This window comes from Carassius auratus, chromosome 29 (genome assembly GCF_003368295.1).
Source record: "Carassius auratus strain Wakin chromosome 29, ASM336829v1, whole genome shotgun sequence".
Lineage (NCBI taxonomy): Eukaryota > Metazoa > Chordata > Actinopteri > Cypriniformes > Cyprinidae > Carassius > Carassius auratus.
Genome location: NC_039271.1, coordinates 22,350,881 through 22,376,422, shown reverse-complemented (window position 1 = coordinate 22,376,422; position 25,542 = coordinate 22,350,881). Strand labels below are relative to the sequence as shown.

Here is a 25,542-nt window from a genome sequence, read left to right as displayed (position 1 = left end):
TTCAAGACACCAGAGTTTCCAGTCCTGGAAAGCTAATGACAATTTGTTGGTCCAAAGTATAGCGTAATATTCTTACTAATTTGTATTGTGATCTTGTGCTGTTCTCTTGTCTCCTTTGTCTAGATTACACAGTCAAGTGTTTACTTGACCAATGACATGGGGATTTCAGTTTTCCCAGGTTCATCTGGATTCTTCAGTTGTTTGGACCTCATGAATGGTGGGAGTACCTTCCAGGTGATGGGTGATGATGCATGTGGGCCACTCCCTAGCCCAGTCCCATTTCACCCAAACCCTGGACAAAGTCGACCTCGTTTCAGCTTTTCCTGATCTGCCACTGCAACAGTTACACATGCAGTTAGCCCCAAAATGTATCAAAGGTAAGAGTAAAAACTTACTTTTTAGCAGATAAAAAATTGGTCAGCATTGACAAAATGCTGGTGCAGTGAAATGCAATGTCAAAGTAATGCAGATATAAGGGTTTAAAGTAACCACTTCTGATAAGGTACAGTGTGTTTGTGTGTGTTCCCACAGAACCATTTTCCTTGGACAACTTGAGGGTGACAAACTAGTACAGGACAAGGCATTAGTTATTCCTTTCGAGGAGAGTGAGGCCTGTTTGTCAACAATGAAAACAAAAGTAAAAGAAGCCCTTGCTTTGGGTCCTGAAACAAGCATAGTCTTGACTGATAGTCGAGGAAATTTGCTTATCGATACCCCTGGAATTAAAGGTCTGTGTTGTGGGCTGGAGTATTGGAACAAATTCATTCTGAAGTTTGCCCCAGCTCATCAATGATGGTGTCATTCTGAATTTCACACAATGTTTTTATTTATTTTTATCCCCACTGCCACAGGGTCTGCGTATTGGAAGGACTGTCCAGACGTATTTTTGCAATAGCAGAGGATGTATTTGCAGAGATGGGGAGGAGGAAACATGAGTGCTCTCATCAGAATAGCTTCTTATCTTTTGAACTTTTTATTTAAATTAATGCAAATAATTGAATATCTACAGCGGATTTAAAGGGATAGTTTACCCAAAAATGAAAATATGATGTTTACATGCATGGCATCTGGGATGCCCTGGGGGTAAGCAGATAAACATCATATTTTCATTTTTTGGTGAATTATCCCTTTAAAATTGCACTCTATTTACATTCAAATGATTTTAATTTACCCCACCACTATGTTAGCAGTTTTACCAGATTTATCTTTTGTCAAAAGATATGCTGTCTTTTCTATCCAAAACCAACACTGTGTCTGGAAATAAAATTGTTTAAATAATCATAGTTTATTACTATTCTCAGTATTTACTAGGACTAGGTTTGGTGGCTCATTAATCAGTAAGCATCACAAGTTTACAACATTGTCCTGTGAAGTTATTGAAAACTTTGAGATTCAGACATTACCTTACTTTAATGTGATCAAAAACAAACAGCATACAACCTAAAATTAAGCAATGTCGAGGCATAGCAGGGCCATGGAATATAGAATGGCAGTGTATTGTTAAGATGATGATGGAAAAGTACTTGCATGTATAGCACAGATATTTGCTCTTTTAAAATGATAGTTCACCCCAAAATGAAAATTGTCATTATTTACTCATCCCTGTGTTATTTTAAACCTGTGAGCGACTTTCTTTTGCAAAACACAAAATAAGATATTTTAGTGACATACAAACCCATACAGGTTTGAAATAACAGGAGAGTAAAGGGGGTCGCACACCGGACGAGAAGCGCAGCGCCGCGTCGCGTCGCGCCACGTCTTTAAAATTCGAACACATTATTCTCTATGTGAGTACACACACCGGCGGCGCCATTCGGCGTCTGTCCGCGGCGCCCAGCTACGACTCAGAACGCTGTTCAAATTTCTGCCGCGCCACAGAGCGCCATCCGCATAGTTTTATATAAAAAAACCCCAGATATTATAAACTGAAACTGAAATTAAAGTACAGCACACTTGTTTCATTCAAATAAAACATTACAAAGTGTTTGGTTACGTTTTCAGCAGCACAGTTGCCTAGACAACAGATACAACAAAACAATAACAGACTTATTATAATAACACAGATTCTTTTCATTAATTAACGTTAAAAACTCAGCTTTTATCAATTAAAATCATATATTTAAAATTAAAATAATAGATGAAGTTAAAACTCTCCCATCTTGCTGCGAAATTGAGCTCATGGATATAGAATGTGCGCGTCCAGTGTGCGATACCTCGAGTTGTCCTACATGTGGCGCGACGCGACGCGGCGCGTCTCGTCCGGTGTGCGACCGCCTTAAATGAAGACAGAATGTTTTTTTTTGTGTGTGTGAAATATCCCTTTAAAGTACACATTGGTTACAATTAAGACCTCACATGAGAGCCTCGGTTTCTTTAAACTATTCACAGAAAAAATATTTTAAACCATTATTGTCACCTGCTAATTATATATTTTTTTTCTGTAAAAGGGAAACTTCAAGACATGAGGACTCTGGGCTCTGACACATAAAAGACAAAATCGAGGAGGTCCTTCTAGCATCGGAGTGTTTACCGGCTGTTTCAGCCAAGCTGAGAGAGCTGTGCAAGTGTAGCGAGGACCTTACTGAACAGCAGAGTGAGTTTCTAAGAACCTCGCTCAAATGCTGTGTGTGCAGAGGCATACAATCACTTGGGCATCACACAGACATGTACAATATGTAGATTAAAAGAACAACCATCTTTTTCATGTAACCACTTGCATAAAATATTCCCTTAAAGGGAACCCTGGGTATTAAGACTTGTGTGGCATTATATGAATTCTCGCTTACTGAATTATATAGTAAGAAAATAGACAAAAGTTTTAACATTCATTATTTGTCCTGAGTCACCAACTGAAATCATCCAGTCTAGTCTCATAGTTATATTGTCTTTATTGATTACAATAGCCTTGTGATTCCACCGTGAACAATTCTGTATTTTCTATTAATTTTGGAAGGATTTGTGTTTGATTAAAGTGAAAAAAAAAACATACTGAAAATGTCAGAACTTTTGTCCACAGTATTTATATAACCAACAAAGAAAACTCAAGTTATTCAGGTCACTACACAATGATTAGGTCAAACATGATCATCACCACTGGATTACTTTTGCTCTTTGCTTGTCAGGCTCAAGAGCCCAACTGAGGTAAACACTGACCACTATAATGGTGTTTTTTTTTTTTTTTTAATAAAGGTTAATCGGAAAAAAATAATACAACTGGATGTTCATGAATATTGCTTGCAAGTATCTAAATAAGTCTATAGCCTAGGCCTAACTAGGTACAACAATTTTTTGAAATGGATGAAGTGGAACAGTCTACTAGCCTATGTAATTTGCACAATATGTGAAATTATGAATGGAAACGGCTCAAGGGGCAACTTTTTTTTACGATGCACCGGGGAAAAAAAAACTTGTGCAACAATTAAAAAGCCAGTTAGATGGAAACCGCAAATTAAAGTTTTTTTATATGCATATTCTTTGTCGATAACAAAATATTGCAAAAAACTGGATGGAAACTTGATTATTGTAATTTAGTTTCTTTTTTTTCTTGTCTTCACCGACTGGCTATTGTTGTGAAATGAGAAATTCAATGAAAAAATAATAAATGAAATCAAATGAAAATAAAACAGACCGCAAGTGACATCACTTGTGGAAGTGTAGGTGTCTAAGAGTTCAAGCCTGAAAATTCAAGTGCATGACTGCAGTTAGACCCTATTGCTTTCGGTAGCTGTGGTTAACGGCATCAGAGCTTCAGCATCAGAGCTAACAGGTTTTTAGGAAGGTTTATTCATTCATAGGCATCTTCCCATTGTTTTGTTGACATTGTATCAGTATTTTATTTTCCAAGTTATGCTCTGATTAAAAATCAGGTAATGCCAATCACAGATCTAGGCACCAGTAGCTCACTAGTGCAACCATTTGTCATTGACACAGTGTTCCAAAAATAATGACATTCAGTGGTTAAAACAATGTGGATTCTAATTTTTTATTATATTGCAGATCTTTCATGTTTTCTACTACATACAGTCATGCCCACAAATATTGGCACCATTGGTAAATATGATCTAAAAAGGCTGTGAAAATTAATCTGCATTGTAAAAGGGGTGATAAAACACGATTTCACTTTTCTAACTTTAGCTAGTGTGTAATTTTCCTGTTTGAGCATAAACAACATCTGCAAAGTTACAACGTTCAAAGTTTTAAGCAAAGGGAGATATTTGCTTTTAAAGAAATCCATTTCTAAGGACTACAGCAAACGGCCGGTAGGGACTAAACGACATTCCTCCAGGGTTGCTGACGTCACTAAGCCCAATATTTACATAAACCCCTCCTCCGAGAATAATAAATTAGGTGGGGGGTGAGGCCATTTTATATTGCTGTGGAGATTGAGAAGAGTTGTTGTATGCTGGAGTGTCTTTGCCGCGATGCCGACGAAACGCTGTTATTTTCATCCGGATTGCAGGTCCAACTTTGTTCAGCCTTCCTAGGGACGGGGAAGTTAGGGATCAATGCTTAAAATTTATTTTTAACTCGGTCCCTCAAAATTATTACCCAAATCTCACTCTCTGTGCTGCACATTTTACGGAGGAAAGCTTCCACAATCAATGCAGGTGTTACGGTTTAACTGGTTACCGTGTTATCTGGTGACCAACTTCCTGTTTAGGTCTCCGCTGCAGATGTGCTGGAACGACGGCAGCAGATTCGCCGATTCTGAAAGCACAAACTGACGTGATATTAAGTGCCTAATAAACGCAGACTTGCTCATTGCATGATTTTGATATTCTTGCAGAGATAACAAGTTATAGGTATGATCGCCCGTAGCGGCTGAAGTAAGTAGGATAAACAAAAAAATAAAATAAAGTAAATCTGTGTTGGCACGGGTTTCGAACACGCGCTAAAAGACGACGCGCCGCGAGACGACACTCACGAACCACCGAGCCACCGATCTTTACATACACAGCTCCAGATCTCTGGATTCAACACAGGACTCTCGGCGTCACATCGTGAAACGGGCTGAATCAAGGAACTGTGACCGTGTTAACTTGTGACCTCTGTTTGCAAGCCAAAATCCAATTTTACTGTTGCTATAAGTTAACAATTCCAGCCAAAGCGCTTCTAATGCTGCTAAATGATTTGATACGATCTGAAAAATTACTCATCGTCAAAAATTACGAATCCCATTAATGTAAACATGCATAACAACAGCCCAACGTTTAAGTAGCTTAGTTCCCATTGGTTCATTGGCAAAACACATTCTTACAGTGGCAGGCTGCCGAGAGTCCTGTGTTGAATCCAGAGATCTGGAGCTGTGTATGTAAAGATCGGTGGCTCGGTGGTTCGTGAGTGTCGTCTCGCGGCGCGTCGTCTTTTAGCGCGTGTTCGAAACCCGTGCCAACACAGATTTACTTTATTTTATTTTTTTGTTTATCCTACTTACTTCAGCCGCTACGGGCGATCATACCTATAACTTGTTATCTCTGCAAGAATATCAAAATCATGCAATGAGCAAGTCTGCGTTTATTAGGCACTTAATATCACGTCAGTTTGTGCTTTCAGAATCGGCGAATCTGCAGCGGAGACCTAAACAGGAAGTTGGTCACCAGATAACACGGTAACCAGTTAAACCGTAACACAGGATTAAACCAACGGCTTCTCCTGAAAGATGGAGCAGTTCCAACTTTAAAAACAGAAGCTGTTTACGGGCCACAAGCTGTAAGTATGACTTATTTTTCGTCGATGTGTTTTACTGTATTGGTTTGTATTGCTATTGGCTGTATTGCTAATTGTGCGTTGTATCAAGGAAGTGAACAAATAACAACGCTGTTTGGCTCTGCAAACCAGTTAGTTAAATGCTTATTCATACTTAATGCGACAAACACCCTAACGTTACGAACTTTTTTTTCTTAATTTCAACAACGAACTTGGAATTAGCGTATATTATTCTTTGATTAGAGCGTTTATGTGTTGTTTATCTACATGTTTGTTTATCTGCAGGCATGCTAAACATGGTTCTGTGTTTGATTTGGCTACTATAGTAAAGCCAATGTTTTGGGTGAATAGTTATAGCGACAGATATTTGGTTATAAGCGTTCTAAAAATACAAAAGTAACGATTCCATTCAGTACCGATTACTATAGATCTTCACTCTTTAATCAAAAAAATCCCTTTGAGGACTAATACAATTTGTCAGAACAATTATATGAAAATCTTGCTTATGAAGCTTATTTTTTGTGGTCCAATGATTATTATCCAGTAATTTTTTCTTACTATTTTTTACATGTCAAGTGTATATTTTAAGCTGTAATTTGATCATTGATTACATATTGTCATTATTTCTTACAGACGACATCTCAGCAGGGTGCGAGTTCCCAAGAGCTCCCCACTACATCTACACTTCATGAAGTTGGATGTCAGTCAGACCCTATAGAGACCGAAACTGTAGCCACAGAGATAAAGCCGAAGATGCGATCAGTGGGCACACAACTTTCAATGGGTACATTGAGCAGTTTCCACTTAAGGAGCAAAGGTATGAAATACAGACATTAAATGTGTTTGTGTTACTTTATCATATGCAGTTCTGGTACATATTGTCTTTTTTTTATTATAATTGTTATACCGGCTACTGAAACTTATGTGTATTAGAAAGTGGCTTATGTTTCTCACTGTAAAAAAAAATTGTAATAGCATGACCGATGGTTATGAGTAATTGTATTTTTTACTTTTTTTTTTTGTACTTGTAGGCATTCAGGCAACATATTATGGTCATGATGTGGGCACCCAAACAACTGACATGTTTCCTGATGTGTCTTCAACACCAGTAAGGGGCTCAGTCTTCAGGCCCAGTAAGAGAACTCGTCTGGTGTTCGATGAGGAAGAAGAATCAGAATTAAATGTCGAACCCACTGATTCCACATATAACCCAGATTCTGTTGTCACTGAAGAATCAGAATTGGCGTAAGATATAAATACATATATACACACTTTTTATATTGCCTTAGGATAGATCCACAGCCCGACCACAGCGATAACAAATACATTGTTTTTGAAAGCTGTCTTCGAGAGCTGTTTGTGTCCTGTCCAATTTGTAAGACAAAGTGTGTTGTCCAGAACAGACGAAGGGGGAATTTTGTTGCATTCACTTAGCTTTGTGAAAAGTGTAACTACTACAGACAGTGGCAGAGCCAGCCCATTGTTGGGAGTACCCCACTTGGAAACCTGCTATTGTCTGCTGCAACGTATTTTACCGGTGGATCTTTTAAACAACTAGAGAAGGTATTACAATTTACAATAAAATTCACAAAAAAATACTGTGTTTCAGTATGTATGTACTGTATGATTTCTATGTTAATAGATTTTCAAAGTCATGAAGCTCCAGATGATGCATTTGGTAACTTTTAGGATTCATGCCAGGAATTTCATTGAGCCTACCATAATACACAAGTGGAACCAAGATCAACTGAATCTTATAAGACAGCTGCAAGAGGGAGGAAATGTTGCTGTGGCTGGAGATATGCGTGCTGACACGCCAGGTACGTTTAGAGTATATTTGAAAAAATCACAGCGTTTATTTTATAGTCTTTGAGTTCTCCTAAAATATTATGATACTGATGTTCTCAGTAATGTTCTATATCTGATTATGATGTTTACAATAGGACACTCAGCAAAATTTGGCAGCTACACCATTATGCACATGGAAACCAACAAAATTCTGGATCTTCAACTAGTTCAGGTTAGTAATTAAGCATTAAAAAAAATTAAATTTTCTTTTATCTGTTATTGTTTATACTCTACTCTGTTTATACATTTGAAATGTTGTGTACCCAACAACAGAGCAATGAGGTTGGTGGCAGTTATCATATGGAAAAGGAGGGATTGAAGCGTTGTCTCGATAAGCTGGAGTCTCATGGTTTAACTGTTGACTACATCGTCACCGATCGCCATCCGCAGATTCAGAATTACCTGAGGGACCGCAATATCATTCAGTTCTATGACGTGTGGCACTTTGAGAAAGGTAATTATTTATCTTTGTATTATTAATTGATACTTATTCAGTTAATTGTTAAACCTAACTTGTACATTTATATTTTTGGGATAATTAGATTTTCTTGAAATAATGATTGTACAACCAAGCTTTTACTTTGTACAGGTTTATCTAAGAAACTTGACAAACTTTCAAAAATGAAGGACTGCGAGGTGCTGAAAAAATGGTTGCACAGCATCAAAAACCATGTTTACTGGAGTGCGATTTCCTCTGAGTCTGGGCCAGAAAAGGTGGCGAAGTGGAATTCACTGCAGAACCACATACAAAATGTACATGTTCATGAGAACCACCTCTTCCCCAAGTGTGAACACCCAGACAAAGTTTCCAGGGATCCAAAAAATGGTTCCAACCAGGTATGACTATATAGAGAGACAAATGACAATAGAATGACAGTAAAATAGTAAAATTTTGAGATTTTCTTCATATTTGATCTGTTTGGCTACAGGATCAATAGCGCTTCATAAAGTGGAAAAGCTATTATACAACAAGAGAGTTCTCAAGGATATAGAAAAGCTCAGCCACAACTTTCAGACGTCATCACTGGAGGCTTTCCACAGTCTGATTTTGCGTTTTGCCCCAAAGAACGTGATTTTCCCTTTCATAGGAATGTTGTGCAGGTAATAATCTTTGACATGTTCAGTAATATTTAGAAACATTGTTTCTAACAATTGTTATGGAAATGTTTTTTTTATTCATTAATAGGGGAATGCACAGCAAAGCCAGTGAAAATAGAACCAACATACAGTAAGTTGTAAAATGTTTTATTAACAATAATATAAAAAAAGCTATAATAAAATAAATATAAGATTACAAAAAATATTTATAAATATTACACAAATGTTAATTATAAAACAAAGGTAGATTATTTATCAGTAATTATATAAACCCATAGAGGGACTCAGTATTCTGTTTTTTACAGACTATGTCGATGACCTTATGAGCCTTCTGTTACATAAAGTCTTTGTGGACCCCAAGCCATATGCGGAAGAGCTGCATGCAATCCCCATTCCACCTCCTCTGTCATCACAGTATGAAAAACCTTCCAAAGAAGAGGTGATTGCCCAGCGTGTGTCACGATTCAGTCGAGGGGTGGCCGGAACCCAACATACTGTCCCGCTGGATCAGGAAACTGTAGGCGGATCCGGTTAACAACACATGAGGGGATGACAACCCTCACACTACGTCCTAGGTAGCCCCAGCACCAGCTGACAAAGCTGCGATAGGCCAGATAACGGAAGCGCCTATGGCAGGAACAGAAAACCTCAATATTGTGTATAAAACCAGTGGTATATTGGAAACATGTATATGTGATGTGAAAATATGTTTGATAAAAATTTATATTTTGATTTAATTTTTGTCTTTGAATAACATGTCTTGTGTGTGTGTGTGTATGTATATGTATATATATATATATATATATATATATATTTGTATCTATTGTTTTTTATTTATATTATTTTACACAACATAATTTCATTACATTTAATAAATACTTACTCCTCTTCATTTCTGCGTCTCACTGGTCCATAGTCGGCTCTGTAAATATTATTGATATTTTGCAAAGTATACGGATTAAAGCAGTTTGGTTCAAAACCTGGATGCTCAACCATACATTTAGGAGGGTCTGGAACCTCCATCATTCGTTTTACAACCTAAACAGTAATGTAAGACAATGAGAACATACTCTACAATTAACCTATGTTCATCTTTTAAATATGAAAAAAGGATTATACAGAACTATTAACACGTTATGCATAATTTTGGTACTAGCTTATTACACTACCTTCTGTATTTCTTTGCAGCAGATGTTTTCCTCTTCAGTTGGCATTTTTGCGCAGTTATTACATGTACACCTAATAATATATATATATTTTTTAAATAAAAATGGTTCTTGAATACTTTTGTTAATAGACAAACACTTATTATTGTTATAAATTCAACATCAACTATTATAATTACTACAATTAAATAACAGCGTATTTAAAAAAGTATTAGATCACAACAATAAAAAACATAACATTCTGAAACGTCATTTAACACCCTTTCTTGAACAGGAAATGCTCGATCATCTTCATCAAAATTTTCTGGGTCCGATTCGGGCTCAAATTGGTATGGTTTTATTGACGCCATTGTTTCTAATACCCCCAAAGCACAGACTACTGGTAAAGGTAAGGGGCATGACGTTACCGAAAAACACACCCAGTGTGTTGTGATTCGCTAGTCGGTTAGCGAATCACAACACACTGGGCCAGCTAACCAATCTGAGCCCATTGCTATTTTTGTGGGACTGGCTTCATAGAACCCAGAAACCATCAGACCGTTTTACAAGGAGGGACAGAGCAGTGTAGAGTAAAGGTAAAATATATGAAAAATAATGCATTTTTAAAAAAAACGAAGCATGAACATATGTTACAGTGCACCCCACAAACACAATCAAGCCTTCGAAAAAACGTGTTTTACCACCCCTTTAATCCTTTTGATGTTTTATTTGAAAAATTCACAAAAATGTATCCTTTCATTGGATAATAAGAATTTAAAACGGAGGGGAAATATCATTATGACATTAATGTTTTTCTCAAATACTCGTTGGACACAATTATTGGCACCCCTAGAAATTCTTATGATTAAAATATCTCTGAAGTATATTCCCATTCATATTCAAAATTTTGAGCACTCCAGCATGATTATAAACATGAAATTATCCAGCCATTGCTTCCTGTTTCACAGAAATATAAAGTGGAGGGAAAACAAAGCCCAAATGCCCTTAATCATCCATCACTATCAGAAAAAACAAAGAATATATTTCTGATGTGCAGCAAAAGATGACTGAGCTTCACATATTGGTTAAGTGGCTTTAAGAAAAGAGCTAGAGCAGTGAAATTCCCATTTCCACCATCAGGACAATAATTAAGAATTTCCCACCAACAGAAAATGTTAGAAAACTGCCTGAAAGAGGACGTGTGTCTATATCGTCCTAATGCATGGTGAGGAGGTCAGTTTGAGTGGCTAAAGACTCTCCAAGGGTCACAGCTGGAGAATTGCAGAAAATAGTTGAGTTTCTGGTTCAGAAAACCTTTAAATAAATTGTCAAACAGAACCTACATCAACACATGTTGTTTGGGAGGGTTTCAAGAAAAATTCCCCTACCTCATCTAAAAACAAACTAAAGCATATTCAGTTATCAGACACGACTGGAACTTCAAATGTGACTGGCTTCTATGATCAGATGAAACAAAAAATGTGCCTTTTAGCAGTAAACACTCAAGATGGGTTTGGTGAAAACAGGGATAAAAAGTACCCCATGTGTACAATGAAATATACAGCTGTATTTTTGAAGTTGTGGGTAGGCTTGGGCGGTATCCAAATTTTGATACCGTCAAACCTCCTCCCTATTTTACCTCGGTATACGGTATTACCGTGAATAATTAAAAAAATATGACAGTACGGCTTAAAAAGACGCGAAAAAGATAAGCTTTCGTTACGATGCGCAGCAGTGGCCCGTCAACTGTCCTGAGCATCTTTTTAGGCTGCCCTCAGCCAGTCGGTTATATAAAATATCAAGGTGAAAGTCATCAGCTTGCTTAATATAGACCCAGCTCACAACCCAACTTTGAGAATAGATTAACGGCGATATTTTTTTTATCGCCCGATAAGAGTCTTGCGTTAACGCAGCACGTTAACGGCAATAACGGCCCACCACCAATGTAAATACAATCTTTTGAATTTAATCTGCCTAATTTCTTTAATTGCTGTCATTGTCGATGCTAATCAACACTTGAGTTGAGTGTGAATTGGCCTTTCTTAAATCTCTCTGATAATGAGTGCTGTAGTTCTGCTGATTATTGTTTTACAGCTGCTGATTGAACTGCTCACATCCGTTGCATACTGTGTTTAAGCTGGTGATCTGAGTGCTTTGTCATCAGCTGCAAGGAAGGCCTCCTGAAATCTGTATAATTTTTTTTTTTTTGACTGCTCTAGTCAGTCTTGATGACTGCAGTGCTAAAGTTAAATCTCAATCAAGAATCTGCTGAAAATTCACTCAGTCTACTGATCTTCACTTCTGCAGTTTCTTACAGGTGTAACTGGATATCACAGGTATTTTGTTATCGAAACTTTACTAATATCAAAATATTTATTTATATAATATTTATTTAGCCATGTAATGGAAATGCTTCTAGACATCTATGAAGTGTCATTCTAATACACTGTTCATTGCATTTTGTATTTAGAAACCGAACACATTCTCTCTTAATAAGAGTAACAACTGAGCTGTCATGTTTTTATCCGTCAAAAACATTTGGAAGAAAAGATAAGGCTTTAATCAGTGATTCATAATCCTTTATAGTGCAAAAAACAAAACAGATAAAAAACAGTGTATTATAAACAAAATTAATTTAAACTGATTACAATAAGATAAAAAAGACTGATCATACGACCATGTTTCTTACACTGCCTATTAAAAAAAAACATTGTATTATAAACAAAATTAATTTACACTGATTACAATAAGATAAAAAAGACTGATCTTACTACCATGTTTCTTACACTGCCTATTTAAAAAAAAAAAAAATGAACAGGACTTTTATTTTGAGAACTTCCAATGCGGTTAAGGAGAGTTAAGCTAATGTATGCGTACTGGGTCAATCTCCAGGGTCATAGCTGTGTTAACCCAGCAAAAGCTGTGTTGAATGATTGTTGGGAACATTAGAAGTCTAACTACTATAGTTTTGGGTGGATTGTAGATAAAAAAGCCCAGAATGTAGGCCTGACGCAATTTAAGTTCAGTTCGACAGTACCATGTTCATCAATACCTCCATGGCTGTTTATTATGCCAGTAGTGGACTTGCAGCTACAACTGGCATTGAAAAAGGAAAGTAGCGGTACCCCAGAATGGCTTGTTGTTCAAAATTACTTTGAGCAGTTTAAAGAACACCTAGTACTGTATACTGATGGGTCTAAAGATCCAAACAATGGCAGAACAGGAGCGGCAGTGAATATTCCACAATATAACATCAAAATTAAAAGAAGAACTTCTGATTATCTTGCCGTGTATACTGTCGAACTCACTGCCATTGCTTTAGCTCTTAATTGGTTGGTTATGAATTATATTGGGGGCATAAACAGAGCTGTAGTTGCCTCAGACAGTCAAGCTGCATTATTGAGCATAAAAACAGGAAAGTCATGCAGACTAGATCTAATATACAAAGTTTACCATATATTGTTCCAGCTGCATAGTAAAGGTGTTTATGTTCAGTTTGTTTGGGTCCCTGCCCATGTAGGTATTGATGGAAATGAAGAGGTGGATATTCTAGCTAAACAGGCCTTGAAATTGGATGAGGTTAACATCAATGTCCCTCTATGCAAAGCTGAAGGGAAATCTATTATTCAGGAAAAAGTGATTGGGATGTGGCAAGAGCAGTGGGATAATAATGACACTGGCAGACATCTTTACTGTGTGCAAAGAAATGTGGGAGGGGGAAGATCTAGGGATGGAAGTAGGAGAGAAGAGGCAGTGATGACACGTTTAAGAATTGGCCATTCAGGTATCAATAGATCTTTACTCCGTATAGGGAAACATCAGACAGGAGGTTGTGATTATTGCGGTCAGCCAGAAACAGTTGAACATGTCCTAATAGAGTGTAATAATTATATGGAAGAGTGTAGTTGTTTAACATCAGTCCTATATAAAGAAGGGAAAGTGCTTACTTTAGTTAATTTATTAGGAGATGTATCTAAAACTGTTAAAAATCAAGTTATGAGGTTTCTCAAAAATATGGGGTTGTTCTACCGTATTTAATATGTACATATTTATATAATAACCCAGATAGCACAGATACGTCGCGGAGACGTCTATGAAAGATCGTAGCATCTGGTGAACATCGCATTCGATCGAATGTTTTTAGCTGTTAATGAGCCGTCTCCTTTACCTCTATACGACGTCTATACGACGAATCTTCAACATTTCAAATTACATGCTGCCACGCAGCGCCGATCGGAGCAAGCAGATAAATGAGGAAAACTAGAGTTTTTAAAGCACTACAATGTCACACAGACGCGACCATTGTTGCAAAGAGCTATTCCAGAAATATAAAGAGGAATATTTTTTTCTGACGGGGATTTGTCAATTCGCCCGCTTTCAGTGTGTGTAGGCGATATCAGTGATTATCTTATTGCGTTGCATCGCTCCGCTCGCGTTCAACTAGACACATGCATTTATAATAAAATACAAAAACAACCACAACTATAAACACACATTAAACACAAACACAAACATTACAAGCTTGATAATTTGAGTAACACTTTTATTAATACAATGTCTGTGTGAAGGTCAAAGGTTTGTGTGGTTCTTTGATTCCATTCAATACATTGAAATCAAAGCCATTTTCATATTCTTATTTTCTTCCAAATACTGATGCTCATAATTTCCAATGAGAAAGTAAAAGGTGACAAAGGCATAGAAAACCCTTGATGTTTAACTGAACAAGGAAGAAGCCTTCGGATGAAAACCCTATACAAATGTTAATTTGATTCATATTGCCTCATAGAATTAATGATACTGACAAAAGTCTCATACTTGATTATGACAGTTAATACTACACTTTATTTTCTAGTGAAAAAAAATAAACTGAGCCTGTAATAAACTTTAAAACAATCTTTAAATAATAAAACATTAAGGACACACTTTAATCTATTAACTGCTGAAAGCATCGAGGTGGGGGGGGCTGACTTTATTCACAACATAACAGAGTACATAATAACTGTCTCAAAAAAAATAATAGAAAGATCTTTATTAGAATAATCCATAACATTTGCAATGGACAAGGTGTAGACCGTGAACTGGTTATGGACTGCACTTAATGAAACTGTTGCAAGATGGATGTGGGAATGATGGAGGGCAATAGGTGGATCTGTGCTAAGGATGTTGTCCTAGGGTGTCTGGTGGAGAAAAGAGGAGGAAAAAAATGTTAGAGCATTTTATAAGGAAATAATGTTACTGAAAACTTACTGTGTAAACAATAATACAATACTGGGCAGTGAACATCATGTACAATGCACACAATACTGTCAACGACCTCTGTACTAGATACTACACAGCTGTGCCACTGAAATCAGATTCATGAACATGATTGTCACAATATTTATTTCAATAATGTTTTTGGGTGAACCATCCCTTTAAGGTCCATGTTTGATAGAGATAATTGCTCATTAAGCAGTATCGCTGTGAAAGCTGACAGTAATGAATAAAACTGAACAAAGTTCTGACTACCATACAATCAAACAGCACAGAGCAACAAACCCAAAGATGAACTGTGTATGTGTGCCCACACTGTGGGCCCCTACATCCTTCCCGATTTTGTCCTCCAAACAATGTGAAAACTGAAGTCAAAGAAAACAAATATAGTGAATGTATTTATGTAAGTTGTGCTACACATTAGCCAAAAAAAGGGTTAAAATACAAACATGACATTGTAAAACAAAAAAACTCTTTGCTTGCCATTTTAAAGCATAAAACATATAAAAAATCCTAAAAACAAAACACCCATTAAATGTTAACTGTTATGGGGAACATGTATTCACGTTAATATACATGTATATTCTGAAAATAGTAAATTAACATAGCAATTGTTTTAGGTGTAGTAACTGTAGTAATTACATGTATACTCCTTTACATTTAATGCTCTCATAAATATAACAGAATATTAAACCTACATTTAAAATAAATATTTTAGTACAACGTAAATTGTAGTCAGAATCATTGCACTCCTATTCTCTTCAATTATTTCCAAAATTAGACAAGGACTCTACCATCAAATGTAAGTTGTGCTCTGGAGAACACATCTGTCAAAGCATCTGTCAGAGCAAACTGCAAATAATATTTCTTTACTGAAGCATTTTCTCCGCTACTTTCAAGTTTTGTACTCTGTATGTGACCCAAATAATCCTATCTACTCCAAGTTATAAAAGATGCTGCTGGTTCAGATTTAACAGAAGACTTTTAATTGTATGGATGTCGCCATCTTTGATAATACTTTACTATACTACTTTCCTTTAATTAGAGCAGCGGTTTTCAGTTCCAGTCCCCGTGCCCACCAGCTCTACATATTTTTGTAAGTCTCTCTTTTTGATTCAGATAATCAGCTCGTTAGAAGAGAGCTCTGTGCATAACCTGTGTTCCCATTGACATGGTCCCTACAAAGTGTTCATTGCTCCCTACTCCCTTAGCAGGGGATATCTGTTGAAGTTTAACTCACTTCAAGAACATTCATTCATTGATTTGTGCTGCACAACATATTCACACACAGACAAGTGTGACTTCATATACCTCTGTAAATAAATAGAATTTAAATACTGCTTGACTTTAGTTACTTGTTCATATAGTTACTTTTTCACACAGACAGCAATCGAAACACTATTGTAAGCAGTTGTGTGCAGAGAACATTGAGACTCACATCTGTAAGTAGATGCGGAAAATAAAAATAAAGAAAATAAAATGTGGCATTTTATCAAATTAATCTAGAACATTATTTAATTAAGATAATTGGTTGCAGCCTAAAAATTACCCATTCAAATATAGACAACAGTGTGCTAAACAACTGTTTCCATATAGGAAGAGGTTTGGTGGTGAACAGTGGGAGAAAGATCCTCACCCAAAGTTTGGCCTGTAATATCCACAGCTGGTGCACCCAGAGGTTCTGGTGAGCTGGCTGCAGAATGAAGGAGATCCGCTCAAAATCTGCTTTACAACATCAAATCTTGGTTATATGAGGTAATTCTTCTTGAGTGGTCTAATGGTACTCAATGGAAGTTTGTTTGACACCCCCAAGTTGTTTTGGTATACAAAAATACAGTCAACATTGTTGAAACAACAACAAACAACAAACAACAACAAAAAATATATACCTGAAAGAGGAGTTTGTGGGAGAAGAGACAACTAGATCTGTATAGATTAGATCATGGTGGTCTCCATAGATAGACCGGTTGCAAAAGACTGGATGATGGAAGGACTACAGCCAAACGTCAGGACAGAAGTCTGCATGAGTCGGGTAAGCAGAATAGATTGCACTGTAAATAAACATCATTAAAACAAATGGTAAAGTCACTAAATTAAATCCCTATAAATCAAAGCAATTTTGAACTAACTATATGACATTATCACACACACAGGTTTTTTTAAGAGCTATAACTTGAGTCTCTTTGTTTATATTTATGCGTGTTATGAGAAATCTGGCAATCAGAGATGCAGGATGCTAGTTTTTATTTTTAAATTACCCCTTCAATGTCTTCATTAAGAAATGTTCAAGAAAATGTCACTTTTATAGCAAAAGGCAATAAATATCATTATTATTATGATTTTTCTCTATATTGCACAAGGCTGAGCGAAAAACTTTGTGCATAATGTGCACATGCATGTCTTTAGGTCACAAGGTTTGGAATTTTATGGATTTATAGTATTGCATACATTTACATTTCTAACAATTATAGAACATAAAATAATATTCTTTGTTTTTTATTTATTTTGCCATGCGTTTAACGTGACGTGTATCGCAGTTGATTTGGGATCAAATTTGTTTGTTGCTAACTGAACATGCACCGCGGTTGGTTCCAAAACGCGTTGCTTCAACATATGGTCGGTTAAAACGGTTTAAAATTAGTTCACTATTAAAAACCTTTCAACAATCTCACCAATGACAAACATACTATCATAAATCTATACATTTCCACCTTTCATACTTTACCTCTCAACCATCACTCCACCACATCTTGCCCTGAGGACTTCTTCATCCCTTGGCTCATTGGCGACTCGCGCGCGTACATCGCCACCTATGGGGTTGCCCAATTTATAATAATAAAAAAAGGAACTCTCAGTCTGGGAAGAAAATAAATAAGTAAAACAAAACAAAAAATTATATGGCTTATATTTTTGGTAACACCATTGCTTTGAATATAATAGGAAAACACTATTATTATTATTATTATGTTTAATGCAAAGTTAACGCTGTGTGTCATTATATCATTGTACATAAAAAAAATATAAAAAAATGAAAATAATTATTTTTCTTAAAACTTAAATTCTTACTCGCGTGCCAAGCCCGCGAAACCGGGCAGGGGGCCGTCTGTGCCCACCGCGCGCACAGCCTGACTCAACTTTGAGTGACATCCCCAGCAGTGCGTTTTCCTGAGGTAAATTACTTTTTACTTAACCTATTTAGTTAAATGACTTTTTAAAAGTATGGACCGACAACAAAAGTAAATGACATTTAAAACTATGAAGAAAGAAAGTAATAAATTGTAATTATAATAACAATCCGTCTGAGGGAACAGTCCGTTTTTCTGAGGGTTATACTAAGTTACTAAAATAAATAGCAGACGTTTTAACTCATGAAACCAGTTAAATTGTAGTAAAAATTGGACTTATAGAAATTTTTCTTTTCCGTTAATTGTATCACATTTCACGAAGACGATTTTCCGTCGTTTAATATATAGTTACAGGCCGCTCATCAGCGCCGTTAAACACCGAAATGCCGTTACATCCGTGTGACGTCATTGCTGATAGAGCCAATCCGCTCCGTTTGAGAGACGCTCTTTCATTTTAGAGTTATGTCATGTTAACATTACTTTAAAAGAGACCAATCATACAATTATTCTTAATAATATCTTCATTATTCATAATTGTATTGAAAGTAGTGCGTTGTCACTTGTCAGGTTTAACCGCGAGCGCGTAAACCCTTTCTCTAACACACGCTGGCGCGTGCACTTAGAGAGAGAGCGAGAGAGAGAGAGAGATAAAACTCATAAGCCTTGACACCTTTATAGAAATCGGTGATTCTCAAGAATGAAAATGCATTTTTACTTTGGCTTATTTGTTAGTGGGCTGTAAGGTCTCATCAGAAACATTGCTCTGCATTCTTCTTCTTATCATGCTTTATTAAATAATATTATACATATCCATCAGAGACTATAAACTTTGGGATTTAATAGACTACAGTGAAATTAATTATCTTCTCTCTCTTTTTCAGTGTCGATTGCCGTCTTATTGTTGTAAGTGGAGTCAACGCCATTTCTTATTTGCCAGATTTATCACAACATGTTTAATCAATCACTGATGAAAGTGAAAACATAATGTGTACAGATACATCTCACTCGTATGCGTTGTTCTTTTTCTCTCTTTTCTTGTTTGTCTACAGTAGCTACATACACCACAACGGCTCTTTTAAGAGCCACATCTTGAGAACGTCTTTGACTTTGTAAGTATATATTTTAAATGACCACTCAGTATTTGGGTTTAGATCAATTACAACAACATCATACAGCATGTTAGTAATGTCTTAATGAAGACATTAAAGGAATACATAAAGGAATAAAAATAAAAAAATTATTAAATGCATGTATGAATGAAATGGAAACAAAACTAGCATTGTGCATCTGATTTGCCAGATTCATCATAACATCCTAATTAATCAATAACCACTGATGAAAGTGAAAACATTTTAATGTGTACAGACATATCTCACTCGTATGCGTTCTTCTTTTTTGTCTACACTAGCTACATACACCACAACGGCTCTTTTAAGAGCCACATCTTGAGAACATCTTTTGACTTTGTAAGTATATATTTTAAATGACCACTCAGTATTTGGGTTTAGATCAATTACAACATCATGCAGCATGTTAGTAATGTCTTAATGAAGACATTAAAGAGATTCTTACATACATAAATACTAGCATCCTGCTAGTCTCTGATCTCTGATTTGCCAGTTTCATCATAACAATTGATTTTTGATACCAGGAATTCACATTTTTAAACGGATAGTTCACCCAAAAATGTTAAATCTGTCATTAATTACTCAACCTCCACGTCATTTCTATTTTCGAAACACAAATTAAGAAACAACACACGGCTGGCCCTCTACCTGAATGTTTTCATGGATCTTCACAGTACAAAGAAATAAAAACCTGCTCTTACACTCTTAAACTGGACCAGGCCAACAGTTATGTTTACATTGATGGGAAAGTTGCAAAGCTGCAAAATATAATTTCAGCGAAGGATGACATTTACGTGGCCTACACTACCTTCAACAATCATGAACCTTTTTTTGATTATCCCCTTCCATCCTCAGAACTTGGTATTCATCTAGTTGATGGCATCTCAGGACCAACACATTTCTGCAAGTTTGAGAACATTGAGGCGAAAGCTTTCTTAGTTCCTTATGACCGTAATTTTGTTTCAGTCCCTCTTTTACACACACACTAATTTTTTTTTTATTTTATTTTTTTTGGACTTGCTACTTTTATTTTGGGTAACTGAATCATGTATATGAACAACTGAAATGTAATAAGAATCGTTACACTTTATGGGGCTTTAGGTTGTTCCAGCTAAAATAAAACAACAACAAAAAGAACATGTACCTGATAGTGGAGTTCGTCGGAGAAGGGAGTACCGGTCCTGTAGCAAAGTCCTGGTACTCAGATGGCCACTCATGGTGGCCTCCATACAAAGACTTGGACCGGTTACTAAAGAGCGTCAGGTTGATGGGGGCACCACAGCCAGATAAGGGTTGGACCAAGCATCAGGCCAGAATTCTACATGAGTCGGGTAAGCAAGTTAAAATACACTTTAAATAAACATTAAAACAGATGACAAAATTACTAATACATGATATTCCACAGCTTAAGGTTTTCATGAATTAAGTTCACATACTGATAATTCACATATTGATAATTTCAGCATCATTTGACAACATTTCCAAAAAATGGAAAAGGGCATGCTACACTTCTGACATCTCAGAATCTGAAAATTCTATAAAAAGAATTCACAAGTAAGTTGTAAAAATACATATTTCACTTTAAAAAGATACATTGAAAAGTAATTTCAACAAACAGTAATATTCAGTCTTCTGAAACTATAGAAAGTTTATGTGAGTAACAGATAAATTTATTTACTTATAATCTTGAATTCAGCCCTACCTTTTCACTCACAATTAGTAACCAGCCATGTTCAGTTTCTAATGCAGGGCTCGACATTAACGCTTTTCAGCTTGTCCGGGACAAGTGGATTTTGTGAAGGGGCAAGTGAAAGAATTGTACTTGACCGACAGGACAATTAACCTCATTAAAATTTGAATAAACAATAACTAGGGCAGCACGGAAACTTTGGCGAGAATGACTCTGATTGTATTACTTTCAGTGTAAACTCTGGTTAAGGTCACATAAGTTGAGGCTCGTACAGCCTGTCTGACTCGTGGAGAAATCAAAACTATAAGCGCAACAGCACACACAAAGAAACAAATGTGAACAAACATAAATATTGTAATTCCATCAGGTGCGTGATTTCACATAGAGCAGCTGTTACTACACAGAGCCGTTGATCACAGACATGCTGTGCAAATCCTAGCATATAATGAACTTGGATTTGCGCAGCTTGTCTGTGAACCATGGCTCTGTGTCGTAATAGCTGCTCTATGTGAAATCACGCTACTGATGAAATTTACCGCTGATTAGAGAACCAGCTTTACTGAAGAGATGTGCATTAATCATCGGGCGATATATATCGTGCACCCCTATTTAACAAAGTCTATACTAAAATTATTTTAGTCCACCAACGTTAATCCAGTCATTTATCTCCAGTCTGGTTTAATTGTCGGACTAAAATCACAGATTTTGCGATATGATTGGTCAGCCTGCATGTCAATCAAACTTCCTGCAAAGGGTCAATTTTGCCAATTTTTTTGCCACATTCACGTAAGAAGAGCTTTTTTATATATATTTTGGCCTTTTCCCAACCTTCCTGGGTTATTGTACGGTGTCAGAAAACCTGTATATAGACCACAGAAAGTAGTATGCACCCTTTTTGGAGTTTGAATTGGAAAAGGAAATTACACTGTATTTGTTGCTTTTTTTTGTTTTTGATTTTTTTTAAATTGACAAACATGCTAGTTTATTACCTATATAATCCATTTTTGTAAAATAATCTAATTCCCTGATTTTGCTCTTAGAAAGAAAACATTCTCATCAGATGATGAGCTTCATGAAACCCCCAACAAAAAAGTTAAAATGAATAGAGACAAAAATCCACCTACACCAAAAATCCAGCCCGCACCAAAAGTCCCGCCTGCACCAAAACCTCCAGCACCTCTAAAATACATCAAGACAAAAGGTAAAAATACAATAAAACAGTTAAATGACTAAGGCATAATAGTGTGTGACTGTTGAGTGCTATTCTTTTTCAGGTCCTGTTGTACGACCTCTGCTTACAACAAGCAAAGCAGTGAACTCTTTCAGCAATTGTGAGTTTTAAATTGAGAAAACTGATATTTGTGGATGTTTTGTTCCATGCTCAAGAATGTTCCTTAGCCATGGTAAGATCAATGTATAGCACAGGCTCTCGTGATTTGTTGGTTTACATCACTTTTCTTTTTCAGCTTCACCCAATTCTGTTGCTATTTTAACAGTTTGGACAGAACTACTATCATTACATTCATAACTTGAGGATTTACATACTAATGATGATTTAATAATAAACATTTGGTTGCCAATTAGAAGTGATAGCAATCTCAAGCTTTAGTAAGGCTTTGTGTAGTACAAAATCTTGTTTTGTGAGGCAGACATAACATCTACATACCAATTCTTTCAACAGCATTTGTTAATCACCACCAAAGGGCCATGGAGAAGCCAGAGCAGGCCCGTTTTGAGACTTTCCCCAGCTGTCAAGGTAACAGGCTCTACATGAGTACTGGAAACACAATGTAAAAGCTGTAAATTCACAGAATTTATGACAACTCAAAAGCCTGACTCCATAACAGGGTGGGTCAAGTTTCCGATTGCTGAATAAATAGATGACATGCAGTTTGTAAACGTATTATTCAAGTTGATTTTCTGATCATATTTTTATTCCTTTAATGAATAAAAACCAGCCATTAAAATGAATGTGTCATGTAAAATTATTTAAATTTACCAGTTCCATCATTGTCAGCTCCAGATGTTCCCATGAGCTTCTCCCAGGCAGATGAGCCACAAGATCATTGGGGTGAACACTCACCTGACATTCAAGGTAAAAAACAAAACAAAAAAACAATTAGTATTTGGTAAAAGAAAACAAAAAGGACAATTACTGTACACACATAAGGTAATTCAGCATGTTATGTACAATCTGTCAGAGAATGCATTTTCTTTGCTGAGACCTTCAAGTTCCAAGCAAGAAAGAACACAGCGTAAGTTGTATGACTCACTTTTGGTAAATACTGTAGGATTTCATCTAGGTTTACTATAGAAAATGTGCTTTTGTTTAAAGCAAAAAATTTAAAGCTAAATAAGCTAAAATACAAAGAAATAGAGAGCACAATTCAGTTGAAGCAGCAGAATGAGTACCTTTTGTAATGTCAATGAGCTTCTCTCATTCAGACCGCCAGCTGGAAACTTGGGAAGAACACCCATCTATCACTCAAGGTAAAAAACATTCATTAGTATATGGAGGAAATCAAAACACAATTGCAAATGAGTCATGGCCTAACACAACCTAATACAATTTTTTTTCACTTTTTCTAATTAGAGAACAAATTCTATGCCTTAAGACTCTCTCAAGACCAAAGACTATCAACCACACAACAAGGAAGAATGCAAAGTAAAAAAAATAAAAAAAGTCAATTTCAGTCATTACTAGGGTATCACTAAAAGGGGTCATATGCTATTTTAAAGACCATTATTTTGTATATTTGGTGTAACAGAATATGTTGACATGTTTTAATTTTGAAAAAAAACATTTTTCAAATACTGTACATTATTGTAGTTCCTCTATGTCCCGCCTCTCTCAAAAACGTCATTTTCAACAAAGTCCCTCCTTCCATCAAGCACAGGCTGCTCTGAATGGCCAACTGACCCAATGCATTGTTATTGGGCGAACATCGCAAGCACTCGTCGGAAATGCAACGCCCCTTTTCCATAATTGCAAGCTTCATCTTTCAAAGTAAATATCAAGACTGTTAATAATGTCCTTCGTTTTACCATCAGTTCAAGCCCGAAAGGGAACAGAGTCACATGACAGACACAGTGATGATGCAGTACACAAGCCACGGTTAAGACAGCTTATGTGCTATGATTTCTGACAGTCTGTTTACTCTGTTTACTCTGCTGTGATGTTACCCTCACACACACACGTAATCACACAACATGTTACTCTACGCTGCACAAAACTCTGCATTTGAACAGTCAATAGCAAACACTTAAACTATTAAGAAAACATACTTAAAGTAGCTGATTCAGAATAAGCACCAGATTCAATTCAAGTTTATTTGTGTAGCGCATTTTACTATACAATCGTTGCAAAGATTGTCATAGCAAAGTCGGAATTTACCTTTTTTTCTTTAAATAGCGCACAGCCAGCCTTGTACTCTCCTAGGTTCACAAAACTGTCATCCATTAAATGTGTTGTACAAATTTGAACATCTGGGCTGTTCTGTTGTAAATAAATCTTAACAATGATTCCTCATTGCATATACTTTCGGATTGCCACATAAAGAGCTTTTGCTTAGAAACACAAAGCGTCTCCCTGACATGACTGCTTTAACACTAACTGCGGTTCCTGAAACCACACCTTTTTTTTTGAGTGAACATTTGGGCGGCATTACGCAAATATTTCCACATCTTGACGTAGATGTGTAGGGGCGTGTTTTGAATGAGCCGTTTAGCATGGTCTGGATCAGCCTTATCTTTTAGATAGAATAAATCCTTTAGTGGGAGACTTTAAGCTTTGTAACTCTGTAGATCTTATACATGTACAAATACCTACATAACACACTGAAGAAAAGGAAAAATAGAAATCACATTATATGACCCCTTTAGGAGCCCTTGAGCCAGATTTACTAAACAGGCCAAATTAGCATTAGAGCAACAATTCCATAAATTTGCCGATGGGAGGGAAAATTATGCGTGTGATTTACTGACAATGCAAACTTTACAGAACAGACGAAGCCAGATCATTCCCACAATAACTAGTGCAATCTACCAAGTGCAGCGCAAATTACCACCTGCTTTAAGAAGTGCCTTTTTTGGGCATTAAAAATATAGCAAATACAAATAATTTGAAGAGCACAAATGTTATTAAATCATTGCGTTATTCATCTTAATACTCACCTCCCATAAATTTTGTGTCTCAAAGGAAAACTACTACAAATGCATATTCAAGGTTAAACGCAAAAACAACTGTCCACATCTTTTTCAGCACTAATTCTTTACTGCGCCTCTTTAGTAAATCCTGACAGTACTATTTTAACACCAAAAGAAGGTTTGTGCTGGTGCAAGCTGTTAGTAAATCTAGCCCATATTGTATCAGTGTCATGCACTGTCAATATAGCAAATACACTTACCAACTTCACCTTTCTTAACTCCAGCTGTTCCAGTGAGCTTGTCCAATGAAAATGAGCAAGAAGATGCTTGGGGTGAACACCCATCTAACTTTCAAGGTAAAAGAACATTCATAAACACATGCAGTAAACACATACACTGCAAAA

At 36.3% G+C, this 25,542-nt stretch overlaps 1 protein-coding gene and 1 long non-coding RNA gene across 3 annotated transcripts in view; both read left to right on the top strand.

Annotated features, from left to right (window-relative positions):
* The first annotated feature begins 5,563 nt into the window (after positions 1-5,563).
* On the top strand, positions 5,564-9,183 carry LOC113048431 (uncharacterized). 2 transcript variants are annotated; one of them, XR_003276475.1, is made up of 11 exons: positions 5,564-5,709; positions 6,340-6,523; positions 6,738-6,951; positions 6,996-7,269; positions 7,396-7,526; positions 7,650-7,726; positions 7,828-8,008; positions 8,144-8,391; positions 8,484-8,655; positions 8,741-8,782; positions 8,958-9,183. It is a non-coding gene; the product is annotated as an uncharacterized LOC113048431 (long non-coding RNA). The 2 variants fall into 2 exon arrangements; XR_003276476.1 differs by having other exon boundaries at positions 7,349-7,526.
* An 8,673-nt stretch (positions 9,184-17,856) lies between these two features.
* The window catches only part of LOC113048444 (uncharacterized), a 50,355-nt gene continuing 42,669 nt past the window's right edge, over positions 17,857-25,542 (top strand). The window contains exons 1-14 of the mRNA XM_026210239.1: positions 17,857-18,220; positions 19,057-19,078; positions 19,225-19,284; positions 19,584-19,641; positions 20,404-20,633; positions 20,766-20,856; positions 22,033-22,193; positions 22,267-22,323; positions 22,674-22,748; positions 22,995-23,087; positions 23,194-23,247; positions 23,438-23,482; positions 23,586-23,657; positions 25,423-25,521. Of these exons, the coding sequence (XP_026066024.1) occupies positions 20,441-20,633; positions 20,766-20,856; positions 22,033-22,193; positions 22,267-22,323; positions 22,674-22,748; positions 22,995-23,087; positions 23,194-23,247; positions 23,438-23,482; positions 23,586-23,657; positions 25,423-25,521 (940 nt within the window). The 5' untranslated portion in view covers positions 17,857-18,220; positions 19,057-19,078; positions 19,225-19,284; positions 19,584-19,641; positions 20,404-20,440. The remainder of the gene's footprint in view (positions 18,221-19,056; positions 19,079-19,224; positions 19,285-19,583; positions 19,642-20,403; positions 20,634-20,765; positions 20,857-22,032; positions 22,194-22,266; positions 22,324-22,673; positions 22,749-22,994; positions 23,088-23,193; positions 23,248-23,437; positions 23,483-23,585; positions 23,658-25,422; positions 25,522-25,542) is intronic.